Source organism: Trichosurus vulpecula, chromosome 2 (assembly GCF_011100635.1).
Source record: "Trichosurus vulpecula isolate mTriVul1 chromosome 2, mTriVul1.pri, whole genome shotgun sequence".
Classification (NCBI taxonomy): Eukaryota; Metazoa; Chordata; class Mammalia; order Diprotodontia; family Phalangeridae; genus Trichosurus; species Trichosurus vulpecula.
Window position 1 is genome coordinate 336,353,890 of NC_050574.1, and position 17,996 is coordinate 336,371,885.

Genomic DNA, 17,996 nt, shown 5'->3' on the forward strand with positions numbered 1-17,996 from the left:
GAGAAGGTAAGATAGATGCCAAAAGACCTCCAATGAAAAATAACCCACTATTTTCTGAAGTAGGTCTCAGTGTCCTCTTCTGGACACTCAAAATCCAAAGACAAAAACAAAAGAGCTCCTGCCCTCCAGGTACCTAAGAAGTATTATTGCCAAATGATTATGAAGTCTTAGACAAATAAAACAAAGATGATGGGGCAACTGGTTTTGTTATTCTCAGTGCTGTATTTTGAAGACCAAGAACCATGCAGAAGAGAAAATTACTTTGGGATGTGAAATTTGCTTAGGCTAAGGTGGTACCTGAGAATGGGGTTTGGATTTCTAGACCATGACTTAAAATACAGAAATTACAAACTCCAGGTTAGAAATTGAATACAGCTACCAAAAGCTGGCAAGAATATATTTTCTGGATGTCTTACAGATCTAATCAAGAAGACTTTAAACCAAAAAGGATGGAGAAAGATGGCAACTGCCTACTGTTAACAACAATGCTACCTGCAGCTGCTGTAGGTATGTTAGACTAATAACACCAGCACACTGGAGAGCTACTAGCACATTCTTTGATCTGCTTTTCTAAAGGAAAGCAACTTAAAAGGTGTCAACAATCTTATTTTAATCATACACACACACACACACACACAATTCCTTTAGCTCAGGGGAAAAGTCAGCACCCTGAACTTCAAAGAAAATATAAACAGAAATTACAAGTAGAAATTATATAAACAAAGCAAATATAAACAGCAAAGACCAACAGACAGGGCTTCCAACTGTCTGACCAAAAGCAATAAATACATAGTTACCAGGGAGAGAAGCACCAACATCTGGGTTTTTCAAAGCCAATCTCATCTGGCTACATCACACGAACACTCTTTCCATGAGTGAGCCCCAAAGCAAAATGCTAACCTCACAGTATATATACACTTCTTCAGTGTCAGAGAGCATCACAACCCTGGTGACCCAGGCCCATGTGACTTAGGCTTCCATGTGATTTAAGCAGGACACGTGGGCCTATTAATGGATGGAAAAGATCTTCCTATTAAGCAAAAATACATTAACAATATACCTACATACATCCACCAAGCTAGATACAACAGACCATAACTCCAGTAAAGAAAGAAATAGCATCTAAGACACCCAGATGTTCACAGGACAAAAGTTCATAAACAAAAATTCAATGAAAGTGCCAGCCATAAAACCTATTGTCTTAAATGTATACAGTCACAAGCATTCCCTCATAAAGTTTGTGACAGAAGAGAAGAAAGTCAGACATAGTATGACATGCATCCTAAATTTGGAAAAGGCAAATTTTAAAGGGCTTAGAATAAAGATGGGTGATGGGTGGTAAAACACAATTCTTGTATTTTTTTTTGGAACAAAGGTGGTCTAGAGAATTCTAGAAATATGCTTTATCATATGCAAGGGGGAAAGTATTTGTTAACCAAGAACATCAAAAGTGCTGGGGATTTCCCCGCATAAAACAGCTATACCTCATTATAACAGAAAGAGTAAAATTGGGGGGAGGAAAAAAGCCCCACAGACCAAACTAATTCTGGAAGGATATTTTTAAAAAGAAGCCAATATCTTTCTGATAGGTTTTCTGGTGGTTGTGATGTGGTTGACCACAGGCTGTTGGTAAAATACTATTTTTTTATTATTTTAGAAAGATCAATTCCTTTTTCATATTCAACCCTTGCCTCTCCTCACCAAAAAAAAAAAAAATCCAACAGATTTCTCCTCCCAGTCTCCTTCCTACCTGACATAATGCTTCTCTCTTCCATGCAAATGAACTTGTTTCTCATACAAGGTGTGCCCATGAGTCTGATTTTATTTTAAACAAACATAAAAAACATAAACATTCAAATGAGTCTTGTCCTCTTAGGCTATATGTTCACTCTAATGATGTTAACAGTGCTCAAATACCTATATCTCATTCTTCTAAATAAATCTTAATGGTAGTAAATCTTTTATTTTTAAGGGTAGATTTTATTTCTGCAAACAGCCAAATGCCATTTGAAAACAAGATTAGAAAATATGGTACCTATTCAAGCTAAATAATATGAAAAATGTTCCATCTGGTCCTGAACCAAAGCTTATTTTTACTTTATGCTCCATCTTGCCTAGCACTGTACTTTACATATAGCAGATACTCAAAAAATTTGTTTTAAGAAAAAGCCACCACGCCCAAAAGGGAACTCCTATAGAGTATTTCTAAAGATGTTGCTAGCAATGACACTATTAGTACAAATGTATTGCCTTCCAAAGTGACTACTTTAATGGACAACATTGATATGGATATATGAATTATGATGTTTACTTTAAAAAAAAGTGGGGGAGGAGAAAATCAGTCTCATTACTTTAGAGTTACATTTAAATAATGAAGACCTACATGCACTTAAGACATGTAATTCCTTTTCTAGTATAAGTCAGCTCATGAAAACAAAGAAAAGTAAATACAATAAACTCCTTGGGCTTCAGTAGGCCTCTTTTGACATTGTACAAATAAATTGTCAGCCTCTTTTAACAAATGGGTTTATTGCTACAGCTTTCCAAACCCTCCCAATAAAATAAACAAAAAAATCTAGCCCTCTCCTAGCTGGCACTTGACCAAAATGAAAGTACTAGAAACTGACATTTCTGACACTCCCTATTACGTAAATCTTCCACTTAGTAAGAAAGATAATAGAATGCTGGAGTTAGGATAGGAAGTTATTTATGCAACATTTCATCCTATTTTGGTTGGGATGGAGGGGAGCTAGATCTCTGATTTCCTACAATTTTTATAAGCAATATTGATTTACATGTCTAAATCACTACTCTTTCATTCATTTATGAGTTTCCAGGAGAAAACAAGGAAAATCACAGTACAAATAACCCATTCTGCAACACACCAGCTAATGAAGTTTTTCTTTTAAGAACATAATAGAGTTTCTGGAATGAAAAGGGCAATAAGAAGAGTAAGAACTTTCAATTCATTTCTTCATCCTTACCTTAATATCTGTGCAAGTTGGGAAATAGTCATCCAACTGCCTTGGATTTTGGTGACATCTTTTCTAAGGACCAATAGGATATTGAATGAGGTCATAGCAATATATGTCCTGCTTAATCTTCTTTAATTCTAAGCTTCCCAAAGGTGCACTGTTTAAAATTTCTGAGGCAAAAGGAAACAAAGCTATATTTAGTTATTTCCACCACAATTACCATAGCTTTTAAAAAATTTTTAATAATAACTGTTAAATATACTGGAAAGCATCATGACTTGTTCAAAGATATTCAATATTTAACTCTGTTTTTATAGGACTAGATTATAAGGGTTCAAAGAAAAATATATAGTTTGGTACCTTGTATTTACTGGAAAGAAAATGCAAATATGCTCTGGAACAACTGTCAGTATAAGCTATACATCTACAATTCAGAATCAGATGACTAGAATATAACTTTCTAAAATAACTTTGGAAGCTGATCCTATGGTTTCACTATTCAAATATATGTTGTAAAATGACCACAAAAAAGTTCCCTTACCTTTTAATTTCAACAGTATAACAGGAACATTCTGTTCAGGGCTTTCTGTAACCTCAGCAGCTAGAGACAATATCCTTGGATCCACAATGATTGATTCCATTTCCCATTGGTTATCTTTTAATAAAAACAGGTATATAATATAGGTCAGTTAAGAGACAGATCACACTATATTATCAAAACATTTTAAATAGGGATAATAGGTGTTTAAAAACATTTCATATTTGTAACATCAAGAGTTAAAAATTCAAAAATCCTTATGTAGACTAGCATTATAGAAAAAGTACCAGATCTGGAGTCAGAGCTCTGTCACCTTTTAGTTCTATTATCTCTATGACCAAAGGTGTCACCTGCCTATAGGTTTGAAATTGTTTAAGTACCTGGACAAGAACCATGACATAGTAGCAAAAAGAGCTTTATTAAAGGTGATAAAGACTAACTAACTAGAGTTCAAGTTTCCATTAGTAAGGGGACTCCCCCATTAAGTCCCTGCGAATTAGAAAACATACATATGTCAAACTTTCAGCATTACAGTCAACTTCTTTTTTATTTACCTACCCTTAGTTATGTGCACTAGAGAGTGATATATGGGTTACGTGTAATTGTTCAAGGGCTCCCTAATTGGTTGATGGGCAACCAGAGCTGCCCAGTGAAGAGTTCAGCATCTTAGTTGTTAAGAATAAGATAGTTCATTTGGCCAGGTTTGGGCAGTGGTCATTACATGGCTTAGTAGGTATTGCATATGGTTCCACTGGCCAAGTTCAGAGCAGATACAACTATAATTAAGACCAAAAGAGGGACACAGCATGTTCACCTTGTTTTTCTGTATAAAGTCTTCAGACTTCCAATCTCCCATATTGCCTATATCACTTAATCTCTGGAAATGTGGAAGAGCCCCACACATAGAACATCTTTTATCATCAGAGAATTCATACAGAGAAGAAGCTTTATGAATGTAACAAACGTGGGAAAGCCTTTAACAAGAACTAAACACTTACTCTTCATGAGAAAATTCATACAGGAAAGAAACTTGTGTAATGAAAATGGAAAAGCCTTCATCCAGAGAGGACATTCTAATGAATAAAAGAATTTATGCTAAAAACAAAAACCCTATAAAGGGAAAAAGTGCTTGGAGCCAGAGGACCTGGGTTCTAATTCCAGCTCATCAACTTACTACCTTGCATAGGTGGAGAGTAAAAGCAAGTCACTTCACCTCAGAGGAGGCTCACTTTCCTTGTCTATTAAAAAAAATGAGGATAGACTAAATTAACTCTAAATATCCTTTTAGATCTAAGTCTATGGTACTTTGATATATGCTAATTTTGTCAAATAGAACATTAGTTGTTTGTGAGGCTGATAATTTGTTCTAATTCAGAAAGCAAAATATCCACCAAATATTAATCTGCTGAATTGGGGATGCTTCACTTCTCGATGATCCAACAAACATTGATTTCAACTAGCTTTAGCAAATAAAATTGATGACTGAGTTCTCTGATGAAACTACAAAATCAATCCAGGGAAAAAATATCATTCTTTTGGATACTTTATTATCAAAAATCAAAGTTATTTATTGCTGAATTGTGAAAAATATATATATGCACATGTAAACATCTATATTAAGGTTTGGGCAAATGGCAATATGTTTTGTGGGGGAAATCATTACTGAGTATTGCTGACCAGAATTTAGAGAAGATCAAATGAGATATTTGTAAAGCACTTATTAGTACAGTGTCTGGACCATCGTGCTTGTTCCCTTTCTCCCTTTCCTCATATAAAGTTACATAATATATATGGTATAATTTATCATAGTATTTATAACATGCTCATGGCAATTTAGTGATATAAAAATTATAATTTAACTTGATCAGATTTAATAAAATCTACCATTTCTTCTGATTCTCTATGTTATTTTAAATAGCATTTAAATGTCATGCTTTCATAGACTTCATTTTTCTTTCCACAGATAAGAACTAGCTATATTTGGACTAACTAGCAGCTTAAGGCGAGATTCCATGTTCTAGTCCACCACAGATCTTGTGATTTAAAGTTCAGACAACTAAATGATTAGACTAAGCACTTCATATTTTATTAGGATCTGACAACACCAATGTTCATGGAAGCAACACAGTTACAAAAACAAAGTCCTGAAAGAATCCAAACAGTTAACATAATCACATAAAATAAAAATGTTTCATATGATTCCATTTTTCTCCAACTACAGTAATATTCACACTTTTCAGGAGGTCAAATTACTTCAAATCACCTGTAACATAACTTACCAGGAAGTGAAAAAAGTCCCAGGACTTTTTTCTGAAACAAATCTGAAGAGAATTTGACTGTTTCACGAAGTAAACTTTGAAACTGTTAAATGTATGATTAATATTTAATATCTGAAACTACATCTTGAATAATTTAAAATTTTTCTTCTAGTCATCAATATTAATACCTACAGGTATATGATGTTGGGTATGATACAAAGTCTTTTCCCCGTTTTAAGTAGCTTACTATAGCTGCAATTTCCCCCATGCCCCACCTCCACTATGCCACAGGTATAACTCTTATTTACTGGAACACTTCGTTTCCTACCATTAAAAGTGGGAAATGAAGTATTCAATGTAAGTGCATTTTCCAGATCACCTTTTAAGTGCCCCAAACTTATTTTAACATCTACAAAACCCTAAACATTATTAAAACTAATATTTATGATTCAGTGTTATTATAAGCATCAGTTGTATTATACTGTAATGAAATACTATAGTTTTTGTGGTCTATTTCTTCCCTCATCGTTAGTTTTTACTTCTGTCAGGGTGCTTCTCAAAATTTTGCAGCAGCAGTATCTCCTCTAATTGACAGTTTCTAATCTGCAGTGGTCTAAAAATATGATTTGTATATAATTTTAACACTGAAGGTTAAGAACTTATATGTTCTAAATGACAGAATAAAAAAAAATTTACAGCTGGATGGAACCACAGGGCTAATCTAGTCAAACTTTTCATTTTACTGATAAGGGCACTGGGGGTATAACAGACAATAAATGCTAACCTTTACATGTGGCTTTTAAGGTTTACAAAGAACTTTACAAATATTATCTCATATTATCCTCACAACCACCTAGGGAGGTAAGATGCTATTATTTTATAGATAAAGAAACTGAGGCAGAAAGCGGTTAAGTGATTTGGCTAGGGTCAAAGAATTCGGTATCCGAGTCCACATTTGAACCTACAGGGTCACAACTCCAGCTCCCTATCCACTATACCACCTAGCTCCCTCAAGAGGAAATTGCCCAGGCAGTCACCTTACTAGTTATCTGCAGCTGGGCCTAGAATTAGAGTCTCCTGATTCCATGTTTAGTGCCCTCTCCATCATACATGCTTCCAAAAGGCCAATCATTATAAGCAACAAAAAAGGACTTATTGGCACAATTGAGCATCACAGATGGAAAAGTTTTCAAAAGGGGCAAATCTGTCTCTAAGGATATAGTTTTGATCTGTTTAGGATTAAAGAACTTTACCACCATCCCTTGGCACCCAGTATTCGTTCAAATGGATACCTTCATCTTTTACGGAAACAAAGCCTCCATAAAATTACGGTTCGCTTTACGTGGCGCTTTAAAGTTTGCAGAGTGTTTTATAAATATTTCATTTTATCACAACAACCACGAGAGGTAAGTGCTATTATCATTATCCCTGTTTTATAGAGGGGGAAACTGAGGCTGAGCGAGAGCTGACATTGAGTCACATAGCTAGTTAAGTATTTAGAGCTGGGTTTGAAGGCAAGGCTTTCTGACTCCACGTCCAGCATTCTATCATCACTGCCTCACTTAAGCGCGTAAGACAGCCCACAGTTCAAAGAAACTAATTTACCAGTTTCAACCTGTCAGTTTTCTAAAGAGGAGGAAAGGAAGAAGGAAGAGTGAAGGGGAGACAAAATAGAGGGAGTTACGGGACGCTAGTCTGATGGTAACACAGTAGAAACAGCGCTAGGGTCAGGAATCAAGAGACCCGAGTTCAAATACGGCCTCGGACACCACCTGTGTGATTTAACAACTCAACCAGTTTCCTCAACTGTCAAATGGGCACAACAGCACCTACCCCGCAGCGCTTGGTACAGTGCCTGGCATACATTTGGCGCTTAATAAAGGCTTGTTTCTCCCGCCCCCCTTTACTTTTGCTCTCAGCACACAAAGCTCTGGGATCAGCGTTGCCCAGGTAACTGAGGCGCCTCTCCTCCAAAAGCCCCAGGGAATCTGCTCTACACGGGGGGGGGGGGGGGAGAGTTTCGCGCTGGAGTGGGAAAGGACACTCTAAGTCTAGCCCAGACCTGAGTCCTAATCCGGGGTCCACCGCTTGTTTAGCAGCTGTGTAATTAAGATCAAGGAAGTCTCTTCTCGCCCTCTCCGGGCTCCAAGCTCCGCCTGCGCGGTTTGGCGTCAGGGACCTCTCGGGCCCCTCAGGCCAGCAGCTGTGCCACGAGGCGGAAACGGCTTCTTCACCAGACAGGAGCCGAAAATCCTTCCGCCGATTGGTCAAGTCACATAGCTCTCCATATCCCTCCGCACCACGCCCCCTTCGCCCCCCCCCCCCCTCGGCCCCATCTCTTTTGGAGCTTGCGGCTACCGTTACCTCGCCCTAGCTGTGGCTGCGGTCGCCCACGTCAGAGCTAGGGGCACCAGACTTAGCGTCCGGATGACGAACCTCTCCCTCTCAGGTTCACCGGAAAATGGCGGCTGCGCAAACCAAAAGTGGGCGCTCGCAGACCGAAAACTATTCGGCGGCTCCACTCAAAGCCCCCACGGACACACGCCCAAACCCCCTCGGGTTGTCAAGCAACAGCCAATCCGCGCCTCCAAGGCTCCCCATTGGCCCTTTCGGGGCTCCGCCCCGCGCTCCGACCCGGCGTGCAAGTGGGTGCTCGCAGCAAAAGACCGGCAGGCTGCGGCTCTGGGTCCAGGTGGCAGGTGGCGTGCTGCCTGGTTGAGGCGGAGGAGGATGAATGGGCCGACAGGAGCTCCGTACTTTGACAGCCGGGAGCGGGTGCTGAAGTTGGGAGAGAGTTTCGAGAAGCATCCGCGCAGCGCCTTCCACACCGTGCGTTGTGAGTGGGGCAAGAAGGGGCTATACCTCGCCTTCTCTACCGGCCCGTTGTGGTTTCTCCTCACAAGAGGCTCCCCGGAATCTTTCTCACAGATGTCCCCCACCCTTTTCCTATGGAGAAAGGGCACCCTCAGCCCTGCCTTCTCTGCCGCGTCCACTCCACGGTTGGCGCGGGACGGAGGTGTTTAGTGGCTGAAAAGCCCGAGGCGTAGAAGAGGAGCTGGGGGGGAGGGGAGGGGTTGAGTGACAGGCGGTGACAGGCAGACTGAACTCAGGTGAGTGACAGGCGGAGACGCCGGGCTGTCCTAGTGGCAAGGAGGCTACTGCCTCCTTGCATGAGGGACAGACGGGTTCTTCTGATGTAGAAGGAAGGGAACAAATCAAAGATTAAGCCAACCTGGAACCGTTTGCAAGGCAGCTGGTGCCATGCTGGTATGATTGGTGGCGGGGGGGGGGGGGGGGGGGAGGGGGGAAGAAACCGCATTTCTTGACCTCTTGCCCATGCCTTGTTTTCTTTTCACTCCATCTGCCACCCCCACCCCCACCCTCACCCCCACCAGATGGCTCTTGAGAGGACTTTCAGAAAAATTTGAATTTCAGGAATTTAAAAAAATCACTTTTATGAACACTACCTATTCTAGAGTAGGTCCACATATTTTGGAACTTGATTCAAAAGTATTTGCTATGGAAAAAAAAAAAAACCTCTTTGAAAGTCTTTCTACACAGGCGGTGGAAAGACTAATGAACAGGTTTATGCTTGTTGGGTACTAGAGTGGCACTCTTGCCTCCCCCAAGAAACTGGGTGTTTTCTTTTCCTTTCTCTTTTTCTTTCTTTTCTTTTTCTCTTCCTCTTGCTCGGTTTCCTTTTATTTGAAAAAGAGGGAGGTGTCGTTATGGTTGCCAAAATGAAAGAAAAGATTGAATAGAGCCGAAGAAGATACCAAACCAACGAAGTGGATGATAGGGCTTCTGTTTGAGGGTGAAGGACTAAGAACATTTTAGCCTGGAAATGTAGAAGTCTGAAAATATCTGTTTCACCATGAGATGTGATTGAGATTCAGAAAAGCATGAACATGTTGGAAGGGTAGACCTGAGCAGGTGGTTTTAGATCAAATAAAAAGTATACCTTGTACAAGAGTGAAAGAAGGTACTAAGTTGTTGATGAAGAGTACAGGCTAGTTGGGTTCAAAGAGTTTATTATAGGTTACAGAATCACAGAATCTGGAATGCAAAGGAATCTCACCTTTAGGAAGATCACCTAATCCAAACTATACTTGAATAGGAATCCAGTCTAGAATATCCCTGACAATTGCTACTGAGCCTCTCCTTGGAGACCGATGAAGAGGTAGTCACAGCCCATTCTGCTACTGGACAAATACTAAGATCTAATTGTTAGGGAGTTTGTTTTTTTTCCTTACACTGAACTTCTGTCATCTGCCTTTCCAAAGGAGACCCATCTATTGTTCCTAGTTGTGCATTCCAGGTTCAAGCAAAACAAAACTAATTCCTCTTTGACGTGACAGTCCTTCAAAATGTCATGTGTTCTTGTTCTCCACCATAGGAAGAGAACAAGTTCTCTGTGCTAAACATCCAATGGTTTCTTCCATCGATTCTTTTTATGGCTTGGTTTCCAGTCTCCTCACTAGTCTACCAGCTTTCCTCTGAGTATACTCCGACTTTTTAGCGTTCTTCCTCTTTCCTCAGACACTACTTATTTGACCTTGAGCAAGTCACTCTGTTTGCCTCAGTTTCCTCATCTGTAAAATGGGAGTGATAATAACACCTACCTCTTAGGGTTGTTGTGAGGATCAAATGAGATATATGACCAAATGAGATAATTGTAAGTGCTTGATAGGGTGCCTGACATGTAGTAAGCACTGTATAAATGTTAGCTGTCAAATGTGGCAGCTAGTGATGGACATAATGTTCCAGATATGGCCTGTCTAGGATAGGCAATAGCAGGATTATCATCTACAACATTTATTAATGCAGGCAAAAATTGCATTAGCTTTTTTGGCTGCCATATATTGGACCTGCCATCTTCTAAATCCCTAGCTTTTTTTTCCCACACACGAACTGTTGTTTAACCATGCATGCTTCTCCTATTCTGTAATCTTTGTAAATACGTTTTCTTTGAACCCAATTAGAGCACTTTACATTTATCCCTAGCAAATGCCATCTTATTAGATTCAGCTCATCATTCTACCCAGTCAAGAGCTGAATCTTTTATCCAGCATGTGAATTATTTTCTGCCAGCTTATGTCACCTCCATGTGTTCATCCGTGTCGTTAATGGAAATGTTGAACAGCACAAGGCCAAAGGCAAATCCAAGGGGCTATCCACTAGATACTTCTCCAAGTTGATATCAACTTATTAAGACTTCTCTCTGGGCTCTGTAATTCAACTACTTGTGTATTTACATAATTCTACTGTCACCTTATGCGATAGGTACACTATGTCATTGATATCCTAGAAACCCTAGGAGAAAAGGAAATGATTAGTTTGGCATGGCCTGTTCTTTCTTAAGTCATACTGGCTCCTGGTTGTTGCTACTTTTTTTCCCTCAAAATGCTCATAAACCATCCCTTTAATAGATTAAAGAATTTTTCTTCCTTTACTGTCATCTGTTTTCTCATTTACCATTAACAATGATCCTATCACTACTTTGACCTTTCTCTTGCTTCCAAAATGGCTTTTTAAAAAGAATTGTTTTGCTTTCCATTAGCATTTATCACTAAACTTTGGTGTTCCTGACATTCTTCTCAAAAATATTGTCACATAACCTGCCCTTCCTTCTTCTGTAGGTATCTTTAAAATTCTAAGTTGATTAAATCCCTGTGAATCCACATGTCTCTTTGGGGGTTCTAATAACCTTAGAATGGGGCATTAAGGAAGACAAGCAATGTTTTATTACATCCCTGACATTTTGAGATTGACATCACAGGAAAACAGTTGTATTCTCTCACATTGGCCCATAGCCATTATTAGAACAGTAGTGAACTTGATGAACCATAGTTCCTTTCCAGTCTGTCATCTTAGTTGATAAATGCTTACTGAGTCCGTATGGTGAGCATAGCAGCTTGAAGGATACAAAAGGAGGAAGAAGTAGTTCCTATGCTCAAATTACAATCTTGTTAGAGGAATAGTGTATGAAACGATTAGAGATGAGGTCTGCACAACATTTTATCAACTGATTATAGAATTATACTAGATGCTGTGGTAGTTCAGATAATAAATATAGTCACAGGAAGTATGAGAGAACCATCTGAGATGACTGACTCTACTGTCCTCCCATCCTAGCTTCCCATCTTGTTAAATATTCTTGTGTGGTGGATTCTGCAGGGCTAGGCCTAGGCATAGAGAAGGAGGAGGCACCCTTAGTACTAACATTGTTTCCTAAGCCCCCATCTGTTTCCTTCTCTTTTATCTTCTCCCAGCATTCCTCCCTCCAGAACTTCCTAGGCATCTGTATATAAAATAATTTAGAATAGATTCTGGTTTTATCTGAAATGTAGATGAACATTCCTTAAAGATGTAACATTACCATTTATATGCAACTTACTTACTTAGGACTTATAAAGAAAAAGAGAGAAGGTACTTGCTAGGGTAGAGAAAGATCAGTCAGTCAGTAAATAAACATTTATTAAGAACCTACTGTGTGCCAGGCACTGTGTTAAGTGTTGGGGATGCAAAGAAAGGTAAAAGGCAATCCTTACTCTCAAGTTCCCAATCTAATGGGAGACACAACATGCAAATAAGTATGTACAAACAAGCTATGTACAGGATTAATTGGAAATAATCAACATCAGGAAGGCACTGGAATTAAGAGGGATCAGGAAAAACTTCCTGTAGAAGGAGGGATTTTAGCTGGGACTTGGAGAAGGAAGCCAGGAAGCAGAAATAAGGAGGGAGAGCATTCCATGCATGGGATATAGCCAGTGAAAATGTCTGGAGTTGAGTTAAGATGAGAAGGATAAGAGAAGAGGGCCCAGGAAAAGCCCTGTGGGAATACCCAGAGTTGACAGATGTGAAGATCTGGCAAAGCAAACTGAAGAGAGGTCAACTGAGTAGGAAGAGAATCAGGAGAGTAATGTCCTAAAAATTTAGATAGATAAAAGTATCAAGGAAAGGAGGGTGATCAGCTATGCCAAAGGCTGCAGAGAAGTCAAGAAGGATGAGGTTTGAGAATAGATCATTAGATTTGGCAGCTAAGAGATTGTTAGTAACTTTGGAGAGAGGAGTTTCTGTAGAATGATGAGGTCGGACCATAGAGAATTAAGAAGAGAGTGAGAAGAAAGGAATTAGAGACACCAGGCAGCATTTTCAAGGAGTTAAGGCAAAAAAGGGAAGAGATATGTGGGATGATAGAGGGGATGGATGGATCAAGTGAGAGGTTTCTGAGGATGGGGGAGACACGGGCTTGTTTGTAGGGAGTAGGGAAGGAACCAGTAGATGGAAAGATTGACGTAAGTGAGAGAGTATGGATGATAAAGGGGACTGTCTGCTGGAGAAGATAGGATGGAATGACATTGCTTGTACAGGTAGAGGGGTTTGCCTTAACAAAGAGAAGAGCCACTTCTTCATGTGAGACAGGTGTGAAAGTAAAGATGGTAGCAGAAATCATTTGGGTGATGTGAGATGAGGAGGAAAAAGGAGTTCTCAGTGAACAGCCTCATTTTTTTTTTTTCAGGAAAACATGAGGCAAGGCTCTTGGCTAAGTGAAGGTAGGAGTGGTCAAGGGATGTTTGGGAAAAGATGAAAAAACTTGGAAGAGCTACTATGATGAGAGGGATAATGAGTTAATTACAGAGTTGTAAAAGAATTGCCTGGCAGCAGCGAGGGATCAGTTACGTTAGGTGACCTAATTTTGTAGTGGACCCATGGTTTCATTCAGCAGCACTTGTGTAAGAGTGAAGGCAGTGGATTTTGGCAGTCTTTCCATACTTGCTATTTCCCTTCCATAGTAAATAATAGTAATACTAAAAAAAAATTAAAACATGAAAAGTTTTTGATGCTTAAGGACCAGGTAATAGGAGTGAAGATGCAGACTGTTCTGTCACACATTAGGAGGAGAAACTGCCTGGGCAGGAGCAAGTGACTTCGTCAGTGTGATGTACTTATAGTAGAAATGAAAAGCAAGAATGATAGAAGAACCACATTCTGTTATACTTATTTGGTGCTTTAAGGTTTCTACAGAATATTGATAAGCTAAGTAATGTGTCTCCTCCATACGACATACGGGGAAACTAAAGCTTTCAAGTGATTTACCCATAGTCACAAAGTAAGTATTAATTATCGCTTCTTCTAATTCCTGGACTTCCTCAGGAACTGTGCCTTAGTCATGAGCCCAACAGTACCTGTGCCCTTACAATTGAAAAATAACTGTGAATTCCTGGTATTCTCAAGGGCATATGATTCAGTCATTGCCTAAGAAATTCCCACACCTTCTTATTCTTCCAGTTCCCATGAAATTGGGGTCACATGACCAACAAGCTAGAGGACTAAATATTTTCTCCAGTCCTTACCATCAAGAAAAATCCTACCTTTTCCTTTCAGTGACCTCCACTTCCATGTCATGTTTTGACATGTTAAGTCATGTTTTCAACCTCTCATCGTCACTCATAACTTGTTCTTATGAAATCCCAAACACTTAAATTCTCCATCTCAGAGCACAGTCCCTTCTTCTTCTACCTCTTCCATGCTATGAAGAGGCAGTATTGAATATATGCTGCATATTCAGCAAATATTTGATGATTGTTAAAGAGAAAGGCAATTTTGCACAGTGGAAAGCTGGGTTTGAAGGAAGACCAGGGTTCAAGTCTCGTCTCTATTAGTCTGGGCAGATCACATGACCCCTCAGGGCCCCAGGCTAAGGCTCTAAGACTAAGTTAAGTTGCAAGGCAAGTTCAGATCTGTTTTAGTAGAGCTTCCTCTCCAGGAGTTCACTATGTAAATGAAATCATAGATCCATACTAAATCTATGCTTGTCTTTAAATATTTTGTATTTTTGTTTTCTTTATATTCTCTATATACTTATTATATATACACATGATGTCTCCCATATTAGAATGTGAGCTTCTAAAGAGTAGAGATTTTTTTCACTCATTTTATTTATAGTATTTACATAATAAATATTTGTTGAATAGCCTCTGGAATTAAAGATCATTCTTGAAGCACATTTTAATTTCGCAGGGAACACTGAATATTACTATTGTGTATTTCTCAGAAGCACTGCCAAAATTGTTTGGCCATATGTATTAGAATGAATCATTCTTACATTACATCAAAGTCCCTCCCATAAAGCAATCTTAACATTTTATATAGTCCCAATATTGTTTGCAATGCCTGATATTTGTAGAGTGCTATGAGAATACAGAAGCAAGTCAAGAATACAGGTTCTGCTTTAGAGGAGCTTAAAATCCAGTTGAGAGAATACATTTTCTCAGATAGTGAAAAATGGCCTTGCACAAAAAAGGGTACTATATGTTTAAAAAGAACTAATCTGTCAATTTGTAAATAGGAACTTTGCTACAGATTTCCTATAATGTGTATAAAGTATTACATATATCAAGTTTTCTAAGCAATGGAAACATTATAAAATTATTTCCTGTGTTTTTTTAGAAGCTGCAAAACCATAAATTTGAACTTTAAATAGATAAAATGATTTAAAATATTAAAAATAGTGTGTCTCACATACATATTTTCTTAACTACATATAGAGAAACAAGCTGGATTGAAGTTTTTTGGGTTCATGAGGTTATTAAAATGTTATTCAATACTTCTGAAACATGTTCAACTTTTCATATTGTAAGTTGTTTTTATAAGTTGTCAAAATCAGTGTTATTGTTTATTTTTAGATGACTTTAAACCTGCATCTATTGACACCTCTTGTGAAGGAGATCTTGAAGTTGGCAAAGGTGAACAGGTGACAATAACACTGCCAAATATAGAGGTAAATATTATCATCCATTTAAAATAAAAGAATGTCTAAGTGGGGAAGTATAGTCTGAATTAGAGCTTAAAGAAAATTAAAATTTTGAGTCTGAGAGGTTGAAAAATTTCAAACACACAGAAAACTTTAGTTCTCTTTCTAATTAATGATATGAAATAGTTAATATTCTGAGTTTTTCACAGCACATACTATTAGTCTGAAAAAATTACATAACCTTGTGTCTAAAAATAATCCTTAAAAGTTTAATCCATTTAATTATTGCCAGGTAGAACTGTAGGCAAATCCTTCTGGAAACGGGTTTACCTTTTCCTGAAAAATATCTGATAGCTATTTGATAGAATGTTCCATTCTGCAAAGCCAAGAATTGGCTGTAGTTTGCTTATATTTTAGGGTTTTTTTTATTTTTCAAAATTCTGAATTTAACAGCAATTAAAATATGTGCATCAGTATACATAGTAGAACAGAAAAAAAGGATTGTATTTGAAATTCTGTATTATATACATCTTGCTTTTCTTTTTAAGTATATAATAAATTTAACATGTAACTTTCAAAACTGTCTTGCTTGTCTGTGATTTCTTTTGGCCTCCTCTTCTTTGCATTAAAAACTGCTTCAATGACACTTTTTCCTTTTTTTCTTCTTCTTTCTCTTTTTTTTTTTGGTGGGGAGAGGGACACCCTGTTCTTAGATCCTTTTCTACTTCAACTTCTTAGTGGGAAAAAAAAGAAAAATAAGACTTTGTTGTTGTTTCATATTTGTCTTAAATACTTTGTGTTTCCTTCTGAGTTGTCCTAAGGAGAAATTGAAAACATAACGCTGAAATTTGTATTTTAGCATGACACTACTTATTTCAATTTAGTTTAATTCAGCAAATATTTATTAAGTGCCCACTGTGATTGCCCAGTTCTACCCTCATTTGGCATATAACCTAATAAGGGGACATGGCAGAGACACAGATAACTCTAATACATAAAAAATACATAAGCAAAGTGCTATGTTCACTTTGCAAGGAATCATGATCTTATTTTGCAAGGTAGGAAAGATCGTGATCTTATTTCATATGTTAAAGATTGTCCAGAACCTACCAACCCAGTTCTTCAGTCACTGAAAAGCCTCCAGTTGGTAACAACCACCGCCATGCTAGACCAGCCTCAAATTGTATTCTTGACAATGGATGATTCTTTCATATTCTGTGTATGTGTGTGAAAAAGGGAGAGAGATTTGACATAGATTTAATTATTGTTTTATCAAATGATTGCCTCTTACTGTCCTCACCAGAAGAACAAGGATTCCTCTATTGAGGATATTTCCTCTAAATTCCATTCAGCAAATATTTGTAAATTGTCTACTCGATGTATTCTCACTTTCCTTAAGACTCAATGTCCCTAGCAAAGCCATGAAGATCAAGGAGAAGCCAGACAGGTTGTTTCCAAGGTTTTTTCCTTTTTCCTCCAAGTGCCCTGAGAATGTTTTATGCCCTTTTCATATGAGACTTTGAGCACTTGTTGACCCAGTAGGCTCTAGACACTGCCTGCGGGAAGAGTAGAAGAGCTACTAGCACTAGAGTGGAGTTGGCATTTATTTCGTTTCCTATTATTCAGAATGTTCAGTAAAAGCCTCTTGTGTCTCTCTTCTCTCCATATACTGAAAAGGCTTTTTCCTTGCTTACTCAGAAATACACTTAAAAAATTAATGGATTAATTTATTGAGGAGCCCCGGCTATAGCACAGTTTAACCCATGGCCCAGAACTGAACATTTTTGTGTACCGACTAAATTTAGTCTTCAAAGAATTCTTATTAATCATAAACCTTTTTGACTCACCTGAAGTTTCCCCTGAGAACATTAGAATTTAGCCTCTATCTACATCTCTGTGACAAAAGAGAAAGGTGTAAAAGACCTTCGGTTCTCAGGCTAATAAAACATTGAATACAGAAGATGCTTTATTTGACTCAACAACAACAGCAGCAACAATGAATTTGTGCCTGGTACTATAAACAGCTCCCTCCTTCTCCACTAAGTCCTACATTCTCAGGAATCTATATAGTCCTCCAGACCTAACATGCCATCCTGGGACTGAGGCCTCCTGCAAGTGGAAAGCATTCAGGGTTGCTAGGGCATCAAACAGCCCATTGCTGTGGTAAATCCCACTTCACCAGAGAATGATACATCTTCCTGACTTCCAGTACTACCCTGGGGAGTGGTACTATCATTTTGGGAGAACCTCCATCTTAGAGGGATAAAGCTAGATCAGCGTACTTGCCCAGACAAACTTTATAGCATGTTGTAAAAGATTAGATCATTTGTACTTCTGAGGAAGAATTAAAAACCTCACTGGTGGTTTTCCCTTTTACTTATAACTTTAAATTCTCCAGTATGGTTATGACATATTGATTAATGATAATAAGCAATGCTAGTTTATCCATCCAAAATAATTTAATA

General features: G+C 38.3%; 2 protein-coding genes across 2 annotated transcripts in view; one reads left to right on the top strand and one right to left on the bottom strand.

Moving 5' to 3' along the window:
• IQCB1 (IQ motif containing B1) overlaps positions 1-8,220 on the bottom strand; it is a 64,410-nt gene extending 56,190 nt beyond the window's left edge. The window contains 4 exon segments of the mRNA XM_036745437.1: positions 2,985-3,062; positions 3,064-3,145; positions 3,517-3,630; positions 8,136-8,220. Coding sequence (XP_036601332.1) covers positions 2,985-3,062; positions 3,064-3,145; positions 3,517-3,616 — 260 coding nt within the window. The 5' untranslated portion in view covers positions 3,617-3,630; positions 8,136-8,220.
• A 113-nt stretch (positions 8,221-8,333) lies between these two features.
• EAF2 (ELL associated factor 2) overlaps positions 8,334-17,996 on the top strand; it is a 50,625-nt gene continuing 40,962 nt past the window's right edge. The window contains exons 1-2 of the mRNA XM_036745438.1: positions 8,334-8,607; positions 15,464-15,558. Coding sequence (XP_036601333.1) covers positions 8,502-8,607; positions 15,464-15,558 — 201 coding nt within the window. The 5' untranslated portion in view covers positions 8,334-8,501. The remainder of the gene's footprint in view (positions 8,608-15,463; positions 15,559-17,996) is intronic.